This window comes from Bidens hawaiensis, unplaced genomic scaffold (assembly GCF_021521415.1).
Source record: "Bidens hawaiensis isolate Kalapana, Puna unplaced genomic scaffold, B.hawaiensis_p1.1 tig00035541_1, whole genome shotgun sequence".
NCBI classification, from domain to species: Eukaryota; Viridiplantae; Streptophyta; class Magnoliopsida; order Asterales; family Asteraceae; genus Bidens; species Bidens hawaiensis.
Window position 1 is genome coordinate 150,202 of NW_027496191.1, and position 20,108 is coordinate 170,309.

At 34.4% G+C, this 20,108-nt stretch overlaps 1 protein-coding gene and 1 pseudogene across 1 annotated transcript; one reads left to right on the top strand and one right to left on the bottom strand.

The window, feature by feature from the left end:
* Positions 1 to 842: 842 nt before the first annotated feature.
* On the top strand, positions 843 to 1,773 carry LOC143587530 (uncharacterized). The gene has a single exon (XM_077068798.1). It carries the CDS (start codon positions 1,114 to 1,116, stop codon positions 1,690 to 1,692), a length of 579 nt encoding a protein of 192 aa, XP_076924913.1. The 5' UTR covers positions 843 to 1,113; the 3' UTR covers positions 1,693 to 1,773.
* Positions 1,774 to 10,874: 9,101 nt separating this feature from the next.
* Positions 10,875 to 11,923, bottom strand: LOC143587531 (putative carboxylesterase 12 pseudogene; annotated as a pseudogene).
* Positions 11,924 to 20,108: the final 8,185 nt, after the last annotated feature.

Consider the following 20,108-nt stretch of genomic DNA (forward strand, 5'->3'; position numbering starts at 1 on the left):
CTAACCTAAATTTGACTTTTGGCCATTCTTCATAATAACAAGTGTGTTATGTTGATAATATAAATGGTATTCAAATCATACTATAAACAACTTATAGTGAGGGTAAATTAAAAAGTAATAAAATATGAACTTACAAACCTTAATGTCAAAAGAGGATAAAGACTTGGAATACATAAATACTTTGGGATGGATGGAATGGTGAGAAAAATATAAAATATATGAAAAGAAAATGACTTATTTTTGGCATGATTTTATTATAAATCATAAACCGTAATTAAATGATTATATTTCATGAATTATGAAAATGTCATAACTCCAATATTTTGAAAAACTGATTCATAAACTCCTACTAGTAACTTTTATATATGATGTTAACAACTTAAAACATAATGAATTGGATTTAAAATCAATCAACTATTTATTAGAAATTAGAAACGGCCATAGTTACTCTTTCAATAAATTGGAATGGCTCTTTACAAAGTTAGAAGTGTGATTTAGTTACTAAAGGGCATTTAGTTCAATGAGTTATTTGTGTCAAATGATGTCCCTCCATTAAAGGAGAAAAAATGAATAAATTATAATTTAATTGTTAGAATCCAATTTAATATATGTAATTACCATATGATTACATATATTACAACCTATGTAATTACCATAGGTTGTAGCACTACACAAGCATCAACTAGTCATTTGGAGAGCAAAAGTGGCAACTCCACTAGCAAACCGCCTAGCCCATTGACTTGGACACAATTTTGATACATAATAATAATTTATTTCCAGTTAATATTAAATTATATTATAAATTATGTGGATATATAAGGTTACACCTTGTAATTTTATAATGGCCTTTAAAATGGGTTTTGATGTTTATTTTATTTATTCTTTTTCTAGAGCTACAATCTTAAAAGATCCCTTGGTGATCTTCAAAGATCGTTATGATTTAAATTGGTCTCAAAATCTTTCAAATATCTTTACTATACACTAGACATTCATTTTCTTGATTTTATATACGTTTATATTAGATTCTGGCTTACCCACATCTATATATATATACATACCTCACCCTTGAGTCTCAACACCATATTACTCGAAACACATTCAAAACTTGCACAAATGGATGCAATAAAGGCTCTATCATCTCTCCATTGTGAATTAAAGATTATGAATGCTAGAAACATCCAACTTACCAACTCTGGTGGCTACTTGTTTGTTAGATGCTATCTTTCGGCCGGAAACAACAAAAGGGTGCGTGTCGATAGCCGTGAAGTATCTTCGAAGGGAGACTTATCGTGGAACGAATCATTCTCTTTGGATTGCAAAGGCACTAAGCAATCAATGGGCATGATCATTCATGGAATGATTGTTTTGGAGCTTCGTTGGAGGAGCAATTCGATCGCCTTGTTTGGACGATCACAACTTGTGGGGAGGGCTGAGGTGTCTTGGAGAGACGCTTTCGAGTCGCCAAATATGGAAATAGACAGATGGGTGATGATGGACTTGAAGAAAAAAGGCGTGAAGGCGCCTTCGGTTTGTGTGGCTATGAAGATTGAAGTCCCTTCGAGTGAAGGTATGGTTGTAAGGAAGATGAACAAATGGGATGAAAGTTGTGGGTGCTGCCATGGTGATTGTTGTAACAATACCTACGTGGACAGTGAGTTCTTACTCATAGGAGCTGTTTTGGACGCTTTATAAACAAACGTATCTAGTAAAATTTCACTCGTATAGTCAGGCTTTTAATGCTTTGTAGAGTAAAAGACGTCATTCGGAAATAGAGATGAATCAAGAGATATGTTCGTTTAGTAGACAGACAGAGTTTGTAGTTGATTTAATTATATATATATACAATTATGAACTTTGTTGTGCAATAGAGTTTGTACTTTTCGCATTGTGTGTTGTACAAGTTAGTAGTGGCAGTACATTGTGCATAGGGTCTTGTAAGTTGACTTTGATATAGGGAGGAGCAAATTCGGTACTGGTACCGGTTGGTACCGATACCGTATCGGTACCGGTTTGGTACCGTCGGTACCAAATCAGTGTCAAAGTTTTAAGTTTTGGTATCGGGACCGGTATCGGTACCGGTATTTCTCAAATTTTTTGCCTTTGGTATAGGTACCGGTACCAAAAATTTGCGATTTTCGGGACCGGGATTTTCGAGACCGGGACCAGTCGATACCGGTACGATACCGATCTCAATCCTACTTTGATCTGACTACTACACCATGACGGTGGTTTTATCTAGATTTTTTCACCTGTGAAAGCAAGTTTTCTACTCACTCTCTCTCACTCTCATGTATGTCGCTAAGATACATGTAGCTTATAGTTTTCAAACAAGTTCCATTAACTGCTATGTAATATAATCTGCAAAGCTAGGTTGAGTCAATATGTGAAGGGAAAACTCATGCTGATGGGTAATTTAACTATATCATCATAGCATGACCACTATAAACATTTTTGTTTATCTTTGGTATTTCCCTTCTTATAAATTTGAATCTGATTAATATGATAATTCAAATACCTAATATAAGTTTTATAAAGTTTTTGTTTAATATGCATTGATGATTCAAGACAATTACAAGCACTCAAATCAAGTAATCTAATATTAACATAAATTACAGTAATAACAAAAACAGTACTCTTTTTTCTAATTTGATGTTCTTGACTTTTACAATTAAAATGTAATACGGATTGGTGATGTGTCGTTTGATGGGTATTCATTATGGGTGCTAAAGTTTTAATTATAACTAATGAATGGGTTTAGACTTGGCTGCCTTAAAGTTTAGCATTGTGTATGGGTGGCAGCAGTGTTGGTTTTTATATTTATGATAGGCATTTTGTATGTTAGAATTGCTTAAAGTGCCTCATTTTCAACAACAGCTGAATTATAGGCATATCTTAACGGTCCTTGAAACGATTAGTCCAAACCGTTTTGGATGAAACCGGTTCAAGTTAGAAACCAACGTTGACAAAACAAACAAAATGCAGATGCAAATAAAATATTTGCACATGTTATACATATACTAAAATATGATGTCTGAATGACTTCTAATTTGCTTTTGAGCTAAAATAGGAAAGCTTAAAATGATTGAAAATCAAATGCCTTTGACAAATCTACACCCTAATGCATTAGTTTCATTGCATGTTAGGTTCTACCACAACTTCAAATGTGGCTGCCTATTGACAACTCAACAAAACGAGTCTCCCTTCTATGGTTGTTGGAGTTTAAACCAATGATAACAATGCGTAGCCAGAGGCAACTACTCAAGTTGGGATTTTTCCGTCAAGATATGTGCATTTTTTACAGTCCACCCCCCCCCCCTTCCAAATTTCTAGTTTACAACAAATATGAAAATTTCAACCTAACTAGTTTTGTGGTTTATGTTTAATTTTAACCGGTTTCAATTGAGGTAAAAAGAAATAAAATAATAATATTTTTTTTTCAGAAATACGTAACTTAGCAGTGGCGGAGCCAGAAACCTTTTCTTATGAGTTCGAGATTTTTTGTGCTCGATTTTTTCCCTGCAAGTTTTCGTGTCAGGATGGGTCGGGTCGGGTCGGTCTCTCGGGCAGATAAATAAGATGCAATATCACTATCATAACAAAAGTATGTCATCAAACTATAGTCAAACTCAAATTATATCAGGTCAGGTCGGCCATTAGTCAAACACAAATTGCATCGAGAAAATATTTCATCAATAGCATGTTTAAGAGATAAAGCCGTCGTATCCATGACATGAACTAAACCAATAAACCTTTCTTTAACAAATCCCAATTTATCCAACATATCTCAACACCGAAACCATTTGTTTCCTTTTATAAGCATCCCTAGACTCGTCAAATAATATAGTACTTGTGCCAAACAACTAATGACCTCTTTCGGAATTGATGGACACGTTATTTGGCTATTCTTTAGGGCATTTTTTAATATTACTTTACCAATTTGTAACCACGAAATGCCCTTTGTAATAGGAATTCTAGGAATTGTCATGACCATGAAACGACAAGGCACCAATAGGTTATGATAGTGTGGTCGATAGAAATATAATTGATCGGTCGCTGAGGTGATGGCCATTGTTTTAAATGGGTTTGCTTGTTAATTTGAGATAATAGGTTATGTATAAAACCAAAAAAGGCTGGGTTTGGCCGAGCCCGGTGGAGAGTATGTGGCTACGCCACTGACCATTGGCCGTACTAAAAAATTAGCAATTTGACATGTTACCCAAACTGCAAATATTATTTCCTCAAAAGTCACTTTAAATATATAAAATTGAAAAAAGACGGGGTTTGGCCGAACCAGATGGTGAGCATGTTGCTCGGTCACTGACCATTAATCGTTGTACTAAAAAAATAACCATCTGACATGTTACCCAAACTTTAGATTTTATTTCCTCAAACATAAGGATATGATCATATGAAGTCACTTTAAACCTGTAGTATTCTTTTACAAATGCTACATAGGAGCATAGTTAAAGTGTGACAAATGGAAATTGTTTCTTGTGATTTGCTTATAATTAATCTTCTTACCACATAATATAAATTAAATTGAGAGGTATTCGCATGCGGGTGTGACATAACAAATTAAGACTTGGTTTGTGGTATTTTTAATGCTTTCAGAGAGATCGAGGGAAGTGTGTGTCAACTGCCAACGATGGATGATGGTGTTTCTTGATGGAAACAAACAAGGTTGCAGTGACTGCTCTAAACGATAACATGGAAACAGAAGTTTTTAGTGAGTTATACTTGATGGTCCATGACAGTAACGAGTTTCAAATAACCGAGTAGGTATTTGGCGACTAAGAATGGGAATGATCGAGATTTTAGATAATGTACTTTCGTGTTGATTACGTGTTGTAATGCAAGCCTAATAACAAAAATATCAAAAGAAATCTAACGAGAAAAATAATTGTTTGTCATTAATTGGTGGTGTAATAGAATATTGCAATTGGTTTAAACAGGGAAAAAAAACATAAACGACAAGCTGACTGTAATAAATAATAAAACCATACGTATATTGTAATTTGTCTTTTGGTGCAATGGCATGAGATAATGGTTAAGACTTGAGATCCTTAAGGTATAAGGTTCGAAACCTGACTCAAAAGAGTTTTTCCACAGTCTTGGGTTTCCCCATTGATGGTGTCCCGGGCGAGTCAAGGGTTTTCAAAACCTGACTCATGGTGGTTTCGAGGCAAATCATGTCTAAAACGTCAAAATAAGTATAAACGGTTGACATCCCCCTCTGAAAAAACTCACTCGAGCAAAACTACATTAAAAAAGCAACTATGTATATATTTATAATAGCATGCCATTTTGGTATATACTTATTTAATAAACAAAGAATTTTAAATGTAGTTTTGGTCTATTGGAGGAATCAAGGGGCGTTGGTAAGTAAACACTTGCGGTTTAATAAAAGATCCCGAATATCACGCCGTCAAGGCGTCAATCACTCCAACAAGCAAAGTTCTATAAAGTATAAAGTACTTTTCATAGTTCTACACTTCTACAAAGTATTTTTGTACGTGTAAATGAGCCCTTACATACCCATACCGCCATACGCTACTTATTATTATTATTATTATTATTATTATTATTATTATTATTATTATTATTATAACTACTACTGCTACTGCTTTTGAACAAGAGGATAGCAAGGACATACAACGACAAAGAAAACAACAAAAAACACTTACATAGCCATCGTTTTCCATCTATCCCAATCTAGATTTAAACAATTCGACATATTTTTTTATCCACAAGAAACTCAAAACCGTAATATCTCCTATGCAGTCGATATCGCCGATATATCACCGATATATCAGTGATATATCGGTTATCGCTCATTGGCGATATATAAGTCAGAATATCAGTTCAGAATATCGGTACCGACAATATCAACGATATTGACCGATAGTTGACGATATTGGACTAATATTTGACCGAAATATCACTGATATTCCCAATATGAGTGTTTTAAGTCTTAATTATCAATTTTAGTGTTCAATGTTATTGTTTTAAGTCTTAATCAATTCTTACTTGCTACGATTATTAGTGTTTTGCAATTTGCAAAAGATTAATTTGTTAATGATAGGAGACTATATTGAATTATTAGTGTTAAATTGCTATATATATGAATTATACATGATATTAAAAAATTACCGATATCCCACCGATATCTCACTGCGATAACCGATATCTTAGATATCGGTCCTTCACCGATATCCGATATTTTTCCGCATTAACTGCTTAGAATATCTCTAAGCAACTTATCATCTTTAACGACTTGTTTTCGAATATGCACTCGTTTCGAACTTTCCACATACACCAAATAGTCACCATGATAATGGAATACACCATTTTTCTTTTATGGCCCATTTTCGGAATCTATTCTACAGCCTCAAAAATGTCTTTTAGCGCTTAAGCATGAAAGGTTGAATACTGCACCATTTTCCAACTCTATGCCACACCACGATCGCTACGTAAGAAGATGAAAAAATATGCTCTACCGAGTCTCTTGCCGCCAAACAAAATACTACACATATCTGGTCCAAACATGATCTTTCTTTTTTTTTTTCGAATTATCGCATGATGGAAGCCGGTTCATGATAGCTCGCCAAACAGCGGCTTTCACTTTCAACGGAACCCAATTTTTCCATTATAAAATACTACTAGGGCAAGTCAGCTCCGTTTTATATACCCTTTTTTTCATGTTGCAACAGAAAACAAACCCAAAGCATCGTCACCACACACCCAATTTTCTTCACGCCTTTAAAACTGAAATAGTACAAGTCTAACAACTCCATCAGATCAGTTATCACTTCTCCATGAACGGGTTGAAGTTTCCAATTCCATTTCATTATACACACCCATCAATAACATCACAGCAATCATCCACAAGACATGACTTAACCGCTTCTAACGTGAACATTTAGGAAGTGGTTTTTCAATATGTTGTTAGGGAAGCCACACATCTAACCAAAACTGAATCTTATGCCCATCTCCAACTTGTCCTTTGATGGAATCGGCTAAAGATGCCAGCATTCTGACAATGACTTATCAATCTTAACGATCGTATCCCATGTACCATTTAGTCGTATGTTGCGGGAATGACCGGCCAAGATCTCGGTGTGCGATGTAAAGCCATAATAATTCCCTTCCAAAGGCTATCTTTTTTCTACCTTGAAACGTCACCACCATTTAGACAAGAGTGCTAAAATTGAATCTTTTGGCGAACACAAACCCAAACTCCCAACCCAACACATTTTCGATTCCCTCCCTATAAGAATCTTCTTCGATTAGCCTCTAGGGTCTTTATTATTTTTATCGGAGCTTGATACAATGAAAAATAATATATTGGAATACATTAAAGAACCGCCTTAATCAACGTTATGTGACCACCCATTGAAAGCGTGTGAGCTTTCCACAGCACAAGTATTTTAACAAAAACATACACAAGTGGTTGCCAATTATTTATTTTCTTCATGTTTGCTCTCACTTTAATACCCAGTACCTAATGTTTCAAACCAAATGTGCTTACCAACTCCACTAAAATAGTAATTATGTTTGATTTCTTGACTTAGCATGTATAAATGTGATTTTTCTTCAATTATAAAACCAAAATTATATTTAATTGTTAACATTTTATAATTCATAATATGACATTCTATTCTCATATCTCTTTAACACAACCATTTAAGATTGTTCATCGTTTCTCTCTTTATTTTAAAATATATTATATTTTTATTTATTTTCTTTTACAACAAAACCTTAGGCTTTGTAAATTTAATTTTTAACTCTGTGACAACATTTTGTTAAAAATATCATTTTATACACACAATATTTAATATAACAATATCAGTCTGAATGTTTTATTTGAAATAAATCGAAAATCAAGATTTGGTTTTCAACTTAAAATTATAGTGCATAATATATCAAAAACTTAATATAAAAAGTCATAAATAAAAATTATTATATGAAACAATTGAATTTATGTATTACATATAATAAGTTTTTATTTTTATTATATTTTTCACGCGCGTGGAACACGGGCTCTAACCTATTAAATTATAGAAAATATCTTTGCTGCTCTAATTAACATAAATTGATTCAAATACACATGTTAATTAAAACATGTATTATAATTGACTTTAAGAAAATAAAATAGTATGGATACATGAAAATTATGTTTTGTATCATTTCAAAATAAAAAATACAAAAAAATTGTGTAAGCATACGTTCAATATTATTAGAATCTGATTATCTAAAAGGTATAATGTAGTTTATAATAACTATATTAAAAATCGTTTAATTTCGTCTGTTACAATGGCCTAATTTATAGTTAACAACAAATTAATTTTTATTTACTTTATTTGGCATTAGTAGATTGTATTTGTTGATGTAAGGTTTAACTTGAAGATAATAACATAACAAAATAAATTTAAATAAACTATAGTGTAATGACGGGTTTAAAATAAACTATTACTATTCGAAATGCTAGTCAGTGGTTCTCTTGGCGTTGAAACTGCACGTTTACAAAAAATGCACACTTAAAAAACATTTTAAGGGTAAATAATCAAAATGACTAACCGTTTGAATCGCTCCTCTTATTGGAAGACGTTGATTGACCAAAATTACGTTTCTTTGATTGTGAAGGCATCTGTAATAGAATATAATATTGTTAGCGTATGAAAAAGATGAACAACATAAATATGAAAACCAAAACTTATAGAGCACAGTGTTTCAATTTTGTTGACTTAATGAAGGATTTTAGTACACAGACCATAAAAATTAGAAAACCGGGACAACAAATAGTATTAACATTAGTGACAATTGTAGGTAATTTATATTGAGTGTTCATATGATTATTAAATACATGGAAATTAGAAATATTACACGGAAAACAACAATAACATAACTTACTCTACTGGATATCAAGACTATCGGTTAACTTGAATTGACATAGATGATTAGAAATTCGTTATGTAAAAGTGTTTAACCCACCAATATTGTGTATTGCATATGAATCAATAAAAAGGCATAAACTTAAACAGTATTCACCTATTCATGCTCAAATTAGGAAGCTACGAAATATGTTGATTGGAATCAGTTTAAATAAGGTAATTCATAAAAAGTGATATTATAATGGAAATTTGTTTAAAATTATTAAGAAAGAAAATAACCGTATTCATATAATTAGATGCATATTTTGTGCTTGACAATATTTAAATTTTGGTTCAGAGCACACAATGGACTAATATTTCAGAAATTGCATTTTGATAATTATTTTGAATATTTATGGTCGTGTGAATTTACTAAAAAATGTAAATACATTTGTTAATTTAATTCCATGCCATTTTTGGCTTAATTTTTGATAGAGAATGATTGAATTGACTTCAAACATCACAAAATGTATTTACTACTAATTTATGAATATCAAATTCTGTTATATTATTATATGAATTAAACAAACATAGCTATTATTGTAGAACGATTTTGGTGGGTGGAAATATTTACTTTCCAATAAATTCTAACAATACATTTTAGTTTTGAATTATTTAAATTCCAAGAAATTTTAAGAATGCATAGTATGTATGGAATTTATGGGACTTGACCAACAGAAAAAAGACAAGTGTCCAAAAACTTTATTGTTTTAATAGTATAGGTAGATTCTTTAGTTTAGTTAAATAGGCATTGGATGTGTAACTTCTCTGAAAGATAAAACATCTCTTACAATCAAAATTATATCGTGCCATACACCTAAATAGAGCTGTCATAATATGTCGGACACGACACGATAAGACACGACACGATAAAACACAATGACATGTTGTGCTAAACACGAACACGACACGATAACTAATCGTGTCATTTTTTCCAAACACGAACACGAACCTGTTTAGTAACAGGTTAACCTGTTAAGACCTGTTAAGGAACCCCCTTTTAAAGACACAATGAATAATACATATGTAACGAAACCAAAATATTCAAAACGAGCATAAAACTCTTAATTAATAGATAATCCATAACATATTTGAAACAAAAAAACCACAAATCCATAACATGTTTGAAACAAAATACGGCAAATCTATAGTATACTTTAAACAAAATACCATATAAGCAATGCATAACATCCATAAAAAAACATAATATAGGGTTCTGACGGGCGTTAATGGCATGCCGTTTGTAAATATGACTTTATGTTTAAGACTTTAGGAGTATATATATATATATTTATTTTTTAAAATAAAAATCTATACGGGTTACTAACAGTTTAACAGGTCTTGAACCTGTTAGGACACGGATTTAAACATATCTTAAACATGTCGACCTGTTTAAGACACGAAATCTGTTAAGCTCAAACCCAAACCTGTTAAAACCCGTGACGTGTCGTGTCAACAGGTCCATGTCATAAATTGACAGCCCTACACCTAAACCATGTCACGCATGAAGGATCAAACCGTCTTAATTATATTTAAGTTGTTTTTGTAACATATGGAGCACTAGGTTAGAACCCGTGTGATACACGGGTGGTTAAAAAAGACAACAAAAAGAATGATTAAGTCTACCTTTAAATTCTGGCATCAATATCATAAACAAATTTGATTTTCAGAAAGTTAAATCATGAATCTAATAAAAATTTTAAACAATGAATTAATTTTGATTTATTATATTAAGGAGAAATGATGGAAGTTAAATAAGTTAGAGGTAGTTTAATTTAATTTTAAATTATTTTATTAGAATAAAATTATGAGATTGCATGTTATTTATGAAAAGAATTATTTAATTTAATTTAAATTATTTTATTAAAGAGAAATTATAAGAGTGAAAGTTATTTATGGAAAAAAGTATTGTTTTAATATAAATATAGATTATTTCATTAACCTAACAAATTATGAAGCATATACATACCACTTCTCAAACTTTACTACGGATGGGATTAATAAAGGTACAAATCCTATTGCGTAATAAACAAGCATTTGCATTTAAAGTATTCGATAAAAAGAACACATGGCCCTCCCCTTTGATCTCCATCACCTCCACTTTTCCTTTCCATCCGCTTTTCTCCATCACTTTCTTGTAAATTAGACCCCTAGCCCTTAGTTTATCCTTATCACAAACACACATAAATATCTTGTCGCACCCCAAACGCCTAATGTTCGGGTCCATGGCTGGATTAAGGAACTTGTCATCTAACCCACTCTCAGAATATGGGTTAGCTAACTTCCATAAATGATCAATGAATTTGTGAGATTCGCTTATCTCGTCTTCAGTCTGGTCTTTTCCAGAAAAATAAGGGTTAAGCAGAATAAGACCCTTTGGGTTGATAAACTGAAGGGTATTATCTAGGCTCAACCCTACCCGGATAGCCATGTGGTGGGCAATGTTCGCCCCTGCACTGTCTCCGCCAAAGAACACGTTTTGGAAATCTACATGGTTGTTCAACCATGACTCAGCACCATTTCCTCTAGCATGGTAAGCCACCCATATGATTGCTTTCCATGAATCCTCGTACGCAGTCGGTAGAGGATATTCTGGCGCCAACCTGTAGTTTACTGACACTACAATCACATTGGATTGTGCTGTGATTAAGTTAAGTGTTGGTTGCTACGTCGAAGAAGATACGGATTCGGTAATGAAACCACCTCCGTGGGGCGTTTCGTGTTCGGGATTATGGTTTAGGGAATGTAAAGCCTTACAAAAACGTTGGAGTCTTGTGAGATAACGACGTCTTTCGATTGGACGCACGTGGAGGGATCGGTTCCTGCCGGGATAATATCATTTCCAAGGAATCTTTCACACTGGTCATTTTTATGAATTCGCAACCAACCATGAATATGAATTGGATATTCCTCAGAGGTTGACATATATTTTGACGGAAAAAGAGGAGCCATTTTGATTTATGAAGTTATAAGGGAGGCATACGTCATCTAATACTTTTGTAGGAAGTCAAACAATAAAGAGAGTATATATATAAGAGCATTGACATCCCTTTTTGTAATACCTTATATGAAGCGTTGATTAAATATATTACTATTTAATGTGTGAATGAGAACATTAAATTTGAAGGAAACATATAATAAAGAGAGTATATATATAACAGCATTCACATCTTTTTTTGTAAGGCTGAGGGTAATGGTCTCGTGGATGGGGGGTACGAAGGCCCGGCGTGACCACCTGGCTCGCGAACACCGCTACCACCTTGGCGCGGATGGGGCGCGGTTGGCCGGCGCGGGGCAGTCCGCGTGGGGAATAGCCGTTGGTTGATAGGTGGCCGTTGGGGGAGAGCCGTTGGGCTATTAAAATAAAAAAAAAAATTCAAACTTATTATAAATATCACACTTCATTTTTTTTAAATTCACCCATCTCATTCTCTTTCTCTCAATATTTCTACTAATACCTCTCATTTGATTTTTCAAAGTTTGTTAAAAAATCATGTCGGGTTCGGGAAATTTCAACTATAACACTCAATTTCAGATGCAGGGGTTGGACTACATGTCTGACGAGGCCTTTCAAGATCTAATGGCATCTCAAAACACGACTTTTTTCAACTCGGATACACAACCCGAGTTTTCCGTTTCGGAGACACAACCGGGACAGGATAAACCCACAAAACGCTCTCACAAAGGTAAGAAAACGAATAAAACCGGAGAAGCGGGCGGTTCATCGACACCGGCTGTGACGAAGCGAAAGGCTACTCCTTGGAAAAATGATGAAAAATTAGCGTTGGCTAGAGCTTAGATTGAGATATCTCAATATCGAAACGAGGGTAATTATTTTTTGGTGCATTTTTTTTTAATTTAAATTTTTAGTTTTTGTTTGCAATTTACTAAAGTTTTGTTATTTTTTTATAGCCGACTTTCATAAACGTCGAGTATTTTGGAGCAAAGTTCGGGAATTGTTTTATGAGCAAGTGGGAATAGGGACCGAACCGATAATATGATATCGGGTCAGTGGTCCGATATTCGTAAGTTTGTAGGATTATTTACCAACCTACATAACCGAAATGCAAACCGAATGCTACAGAGTGGGTCCGATGACCTTCAAGTTTTTCAATTCACTTGCGACGAGTGGAAAGCGGAGGTGTTAAGGAAGTACGGGATGGTGAAGACGTTTGACGAGCGCTACTTGTGGGACGTGCTCAAGAAGTGCTCGAAATGGATTATGTTAGTTACTCTGGATGAGGATGTCGGAAAAGAATCGGCTAAACGTACGAAAACTAGCGAGTCCGGCTCCTGCATCTTTTCTAGCGGCTCGGAGACTCAAATTAACTTCAACCTAAACTTGTCCGAGGGAGATTCGAAAGAGCAAGGCTCTAGCCGCCGCCCAGGTAGGGAACGTGGGAAAAGAACCGCCGATTACGACTTCGGAAAAGAGATTGCTAGAATGTCAATTGGTCTCAAGTCGATTGGTCAAGCTAAACATAATAGAAACCGGATGAGGAGTTTGAAATTTCTAGCCAAGGACTTTAGCCACCTACCGCCATCCGACCAAGCGATAATGGAGGAAGAAAAAGATCGTATTCGGAAGGAATTGACGAAAAAAAATTAAAAACGCTATTTTTATGTATTAATATTTATTTAGGATATAGTATTAAAAAAAAAACTCAACCAAGCCCCGGCTCACCTGGACCATTATACCCTTTGAGGCTTGGTCTGGGGGCTTGGTTGGCATGCCTAGTCAGCGCCACATGTCATGAAGATGTTGGTTCACTTGGGGCTCAACCAAACCCCATTACCCTTAGCCTAATACCTTATGTATAGTGTTGATTAAATATATTACTATTTAATGTGTGAATGAGAACATTAAATTTGAAGGAAACATTTATCTGAGCATTTACATCCCTTACTCTATCTCCAAACCTATAATTATATTAAAAAATATTATATTTTCTCTCTTATTTTCAATTAAATAATATTTTTTATACCTTTATAGCTACCTTTTTTCTTTTCTTAACTCACAACCACTTAAAAAATAATAAAAAATTAATAGGGTGAGACATTAACCATTCAAATACATGAAAAAATAATTAAATTTTTTTCCTCCACCCGCAAGACCCTAACCATTTCCTACATTGTAAAAAACTCTCACAAAAAATGAGAAATAAGATGTGAATGCTCTGATATGATCCTAAGAAAATCTCTACTTGATTTTTTTTAAATAAGGATTAAAGCCCATTTATTTAGTTACTATACAAATTTATTTAATATTTAGTTTCCTTATTGTTTTCAAATTTGCTACTTTCCTATTTTCATGCATTGTTTTTGTTATAAACTAAAAGTTTTGTTTGATAAATTAAATTAGAAATTCATTCCAAAGTTCTTATTTATTGTTCTTTTGTTCTTGAAGCCTAACCCATTCTATAGGTCTATTGAGAGATTAACCATCTTGAAGCTATCTTTATCAATCTATCTATTAATTTCAAGCCCGTGGTATCAACTAGTTCTATTTTGTAAAACCATTTGCAATTAGTTAAAATAGACAATTGAACTCTAAGTGATGTTGTCTTTGAAACTAAATAGTATTAATAAATACCACAACGGTTAAAGGTTTGAGGATGCATATGTCACATTGCGTGATGTGTATTTTTGTAAGGAAAATGAACACCTTTGGGACCAAATTTCCACAAAATGTGAAATACGAATTTAGGGTGTTAGCGATTGTAGTCATCAAAAGGCTAACGCAATTGATGACATGTGCTATGGGTAAAATCCTAAGGATCTCGGAATTCAGAATCAGCTTGAGGATCCAAACAATGCAGGATCTTGGACAAAAGACAGTATCATTGGCTATTAACGCCATTAATTAACATATATGGTATTATCTTCGACTTATTCTTGCAGGCAACGACTAGTAATTAATTCTCAGCTAAAAACTCGCTCAATCATTGAATATTAGGACGTTGGAGCTGCTAAAACAATCGATTAATGGAGATATCAAATTCTATAAGGGTTCTAGGATCCTCTCACTGCATTTATTACTCTATATCTTTGTTCGCATAAGACATCCACACACACTGTGAACACACTTTTACTCATAGCAACGATCATATGTACTTCTAACCTTGTAATCATCGTTTTTTACTTAATAAATCTGAGGTAATGGGATAGCACCCGCATTACTTTCATTTTATTTAGTTCGTACTTTACAAGCATCCGACATCACAATCAAAGTTTGGTTACTTGATTATCCTTGTGTAATTTTTTTATCAAAATAGTTTGGGGCCCACCATGGGGCAAGTGGTGCTTTACACACTCAATTCTTGGTTTTTGTTATCAACCCTTCCAAACATCACCAATGCCGCATCTCAATCAAAATAGTTATCACCTCAAAACAAATCGACTCGTCCATCGACTCCATCTTCAAGTTCGGGTTTAGGCCATTCCCTTCCGTCGATGCCATAACTTCCGAGTATGCTTGATGACTCATCAAGAAGATAACCACTGCTTACCTTGCCCGCCTTTTTCTCAAGCTGTTGATGCCATTATGGTTTCAAACAATGATATCCTCTCCTTGTTCACTCAAGTCAAGAAGTAGATTGAGGAGCATCAACAAACCAACAAAAGGTTCCTGGAAGAAATATAGAAGCTGAGGTCGGAAAGGATTAAGAAAACAGAACTAGGAACTACCCCGTTGCTGTAACATCTCGGATTTTTTGTGTTTGAATTCGTTTATGTTTAACCCGAATCGGAATGTAATTCGGAGCTTTCGAGTTATTTAAATTTTGTACTTATCAGTATTTAACTTGGCTTAACTTATTTTATATTCTCATAACTTTCAAACTCGTCAAATAATGCTTAGAAACCCTTAAAATCGCTTAAAATGGCTAAAAAATGCATTTACAGAAGTTCAGGGACTAATAAAGACATTTTTTTGAAATCCAGGTATTTCTCGCGAGATATCGGAATTTCTCGTGAGATACCGGAATTTCTCATGATATATCACGAGATGCGACCAAAATATCATTTGCAACACGTTTCTTGTGTTTTTCGACTCATTTAACCTGTTTTTCGATCATCCAAATCTCTTTCTAACCGATTTAAATGGCATGTAAGTTCCAAGTAAATGTATCTAGACCTATTTTAACTGTATAACTCGTTTTCTTATGCTAGGCTGTCTCTATCTAGTCAAAAACAATAAAATCAGTGTTCCTAATCACCTAAGCAAGCTAGGGTAAGTAAGGTGTCGAACCACGAGGAATATGTGGTCAGTGCAACGTGTAACTAATTCCTAACATAATGAAGTAAATAGTTATGAGTGCTGATCACACTAGCAAAGGATTTGGTTTTAATATCAAACAAGTAATTAAGCAAAGTTAAATCAATTAACAAAGACAAATCACACCCGGGGTTCAAGTAAGCAACTTAACAACAATCTCATGTTAACATAAAAGATTAATTATCAATGATCAATACACTAACTAGGCAAAACCTTAGGCATCAGCAATCGCTAACACACGGTACTGGTTATCAAACAGTCCCTGCCAGTGTGATCCAACTAGTCAAACTAGTCAAAACAACCCTATAAGCAATTATCATAACAACTGGCAAACTAATCGTTCTGATCGAAATAAGCCTAAATTGACTGAGTGCACAATAATATTAGACATCAATACTCGTAGATTAATCAAAGACAATTGCAAATCATTCGTTCTTAAACACATGAGAAAATTGAAAAATACAATACTCTACATCCCGGGTATGATTCGAGAAGACTAGCCGAGCATCGTCATCGAAGATCTTCAATTTTGATGAAGAAGACCATTAGGGTTGATCAAGAGATGATTGGTAGCCCTGGAAGTCACCCAAAATCGCCTAAGAGCTTCTTGAGGTCGTCAAAATTGATTAGGGTTCATAAAATAGAATATATATAGGTCAAAACCCGTTTTTTAGGCTTGTCGTGATGGCCATATACACATCTTATTGTGTACCGAGACCAAAGATTACCTCATTTTTGGATTTCTCTCGATGAGACACCCAAAATTCATATATTATGGGTCATGTAACTCATTTTCTAGCCCAGTATATACTCGTTTCACTTCTTGGTCGCCTTTTGTTAACCCATCTTGTTCAGTTTTAACATCGGCTTTAGGTTTCTCATCCAAACTCTTCACGAATTTTTCTAACACTTCCCAAGACTTCAATATGCTCCGGTCTTCTCGAGAAATCATTCCATGCTCGTACAAGTCTCCAATTTAGCATCTTTAACGATCAATAACATGAAATACAAAAGCACGTATGAAGTACCAAATTCTAACAATATACTAAATAAAAGTACATAATTAACACACTAATATATATACAAGATACCCAAACATCATTTTCTTGTTCAATAAGGTTGAATCTTTTGGGTTTATTTTTGAATTACTTCCTAAACGAGCCCGTCTACATATTTTACTATCAATAAATGATTCTTAACCTTTACTATTTAAACTAACCTATCAAGAAACCCTAATTGCATCTGCAACTCAACCACCATATCTCAAAATCTCGAATTCCATCTTCCCCATTGACGATTTCTTCAAGTTCTTTATTCTTTGGTTTGACTTTTGTCATACCCCGGTCCAGGCCTAGGGGCGTGACTATCGGTTGGTACCTATTTTGTAAATACATCAGAGTAGTGTGTTTATTTTAGCAAAAGACTTTTATATAAAATATTAATTTACATTGAAAATTTACTCGGGAATTGAATACCCGAGTATTCGGTTACAAAATATTGTTGTATTATTATTACAAGGATCATTTTCAAAATTGAGCCATCTTGAGCGATCTTCTATCTTCATGACTTCTAATCCTTGTCTATTGATATCAGCACTCAATTACCTGTAAGGATTGGAAAATACGTCAGCTATGTGCTGGTGAAACGTTGACTCGATAAAATAATTTATAACAGTCGTTAAATACAAACATAGTTTTCTGTTTTACAATCTCAGCAGGAACGCCTGTCATTTCCGGGATTTGTACCACTACTCCTACACACACAATTCAAAGGTTTCCTGAGTTACATAGCCCTTGTTAGGAGACATTCTTCCCCTAGGCTATGTGACCCTGTTGGAGAACTGGTTATGACTGACTTGGTTTTGTATGCCAAATGGTCAGTTATGTATGGATCCAGACACATGTGTATTCGGTCTGAGTTGCTTTTTATTATCTATTTTGTATTATAATGATTTTAGAGATAGAAATCTCATGCAAACATTTATCAGATTCTTTGCAATAAACAACCTGTTTATTACAAGAGTAAAATCAGTTCAGTTTGTAAAGGTTTAACGTATTCACATGTTGTTGTCAGTTCAGTGACGTTTAGAACCTTAGCCTTTCAGTATGCTATTAACCTATATTTGTAATTGGTTTGCATAAATACCTTGATGGTGTTTCTTGATGAAATCAGCAGACCTTAAGTCTGATTTAACTTAGCAGACTTCAAGTCTGTTTTAACCTTGATAAAGGTATAGTCATTTATGAAAATATACGTGTATTTACATGTGACGTTTGGGATAGCATGCTTTGGCTTAATAGGCTATATCACGTCGGCAAACTTCTCCAGGTAAGTAAACGGGTCCCGCGGTTGATTGGGATTTGTACGAATTACTTACCTTGGGCAAGAAGAGTCTACTAATGATGTCACCCTTCTAGTTACTACATGCCCGTCAAAATATAGTTTTGATAACATTACTTCTTGTGGAAGTAACGCCATTATGTTTAGTAAAACATTATTTGGAAAATCAGTTACATTTTACGACTATAATCTTAACTAGGTTCTAAATAACTATATAATAAAGTAACTAAAGCATAATTCTACATTAAACAGCTACTCGAGAATAAGAACTAGAAAAGATCGGCAACTCTTAGGCGGTTGGTCTCTTACAGGGCTTTGGAATCTAGTTTCTTGCAGAATCTTCGCGAAAAAAGGCTCTCAGAACATCGGGAAACTCTAGGCACGGATTTCTAGGGTGTGTGTTTGTAAAGATGGTGTTTTGGGATGAATTGGCTTGAACCCGTAGCTACCCTATTTATAGTGAATTTTGGGCTTTCTTCGCGTCGCACGGAGGACAAATTGCGCAGTTTGCGCCTCGCGAACGGTCGGTCTGACATGTGACGTGAGGTCGAAGGCTCACTCAAACTTAAACCAAATACTATTAAATAGATAGCGGTAAATGGGTATCGAACATGAGGAGTTTGTGGAAAATGTGTTAATAAGTAGCTTAACGCTTAAACTAATATAAATGTAAATGACGAAAAAGTAATTTCCAAGTTGGTTTTGATTTGATTTTATAAACTAAAGTAGACTAAACGAAAGTTGTAAACGAATAACTAAACAAGCATTCCTCTCGGGGTTCGGGTTATTGCTCAACACTCTTGTTAATGTTCGATGGATAAACCGTAATATCTCGGTTTTGTGCACGTGTAATTGTTTGTGATTAATCAAGAACTAAGTACTCGAATTCCTAGAATGCGAGGTTGTTACTTAACAATCAATCAATACTATTCTTTCTAGTTCTACCCACTAAATCTTGATTGCCAACGACACCAAGAACATATGGCTAAAAACTAGATAGAAACAATATGGACAAGCTACAAACAATCACACAAAACACATGATTATACTCATTGATATTTAGATAACCAATCCAAGTTCAAGAACAATAAAGAAAAGTGTTTTGCAAATAACCTTACATCCCGAGAGAAATACCGAAGAAACTAGCCACTCATGGTTTGGGAGATCATTCTTGAATCAAATATCTTGTTACTAGCAATTCCAAACATAAACCAAATGATACAAACACCCAAAATATTGTTTTTGTCCACCAAAATCGCTCCTAGGCCGTTCAAAATGAAAAGGTAGTCCAAGAGACACTCCCAATCGGCTAATTAAAGGACATGCAAATGTGTCTCTGCGCCCGGACCGTGGTCCACGGTTTACTAAAGTCAGCCAGCCATCCAAGCACGACCGTAGGCCACGGTGTGGACCGTGGTCCACATTCCTTCCCACGGTGTCACTTCTTCTCCACGGTATGGTGTAAACTAGAAAGTTTGCTTTAGGTGGACCGTGGTCCACGGTCTGGACTGTGGACCACGGCGGGGGCTCGTTTCCAGCTTCTTGTTTTCTTCGTATCTCTT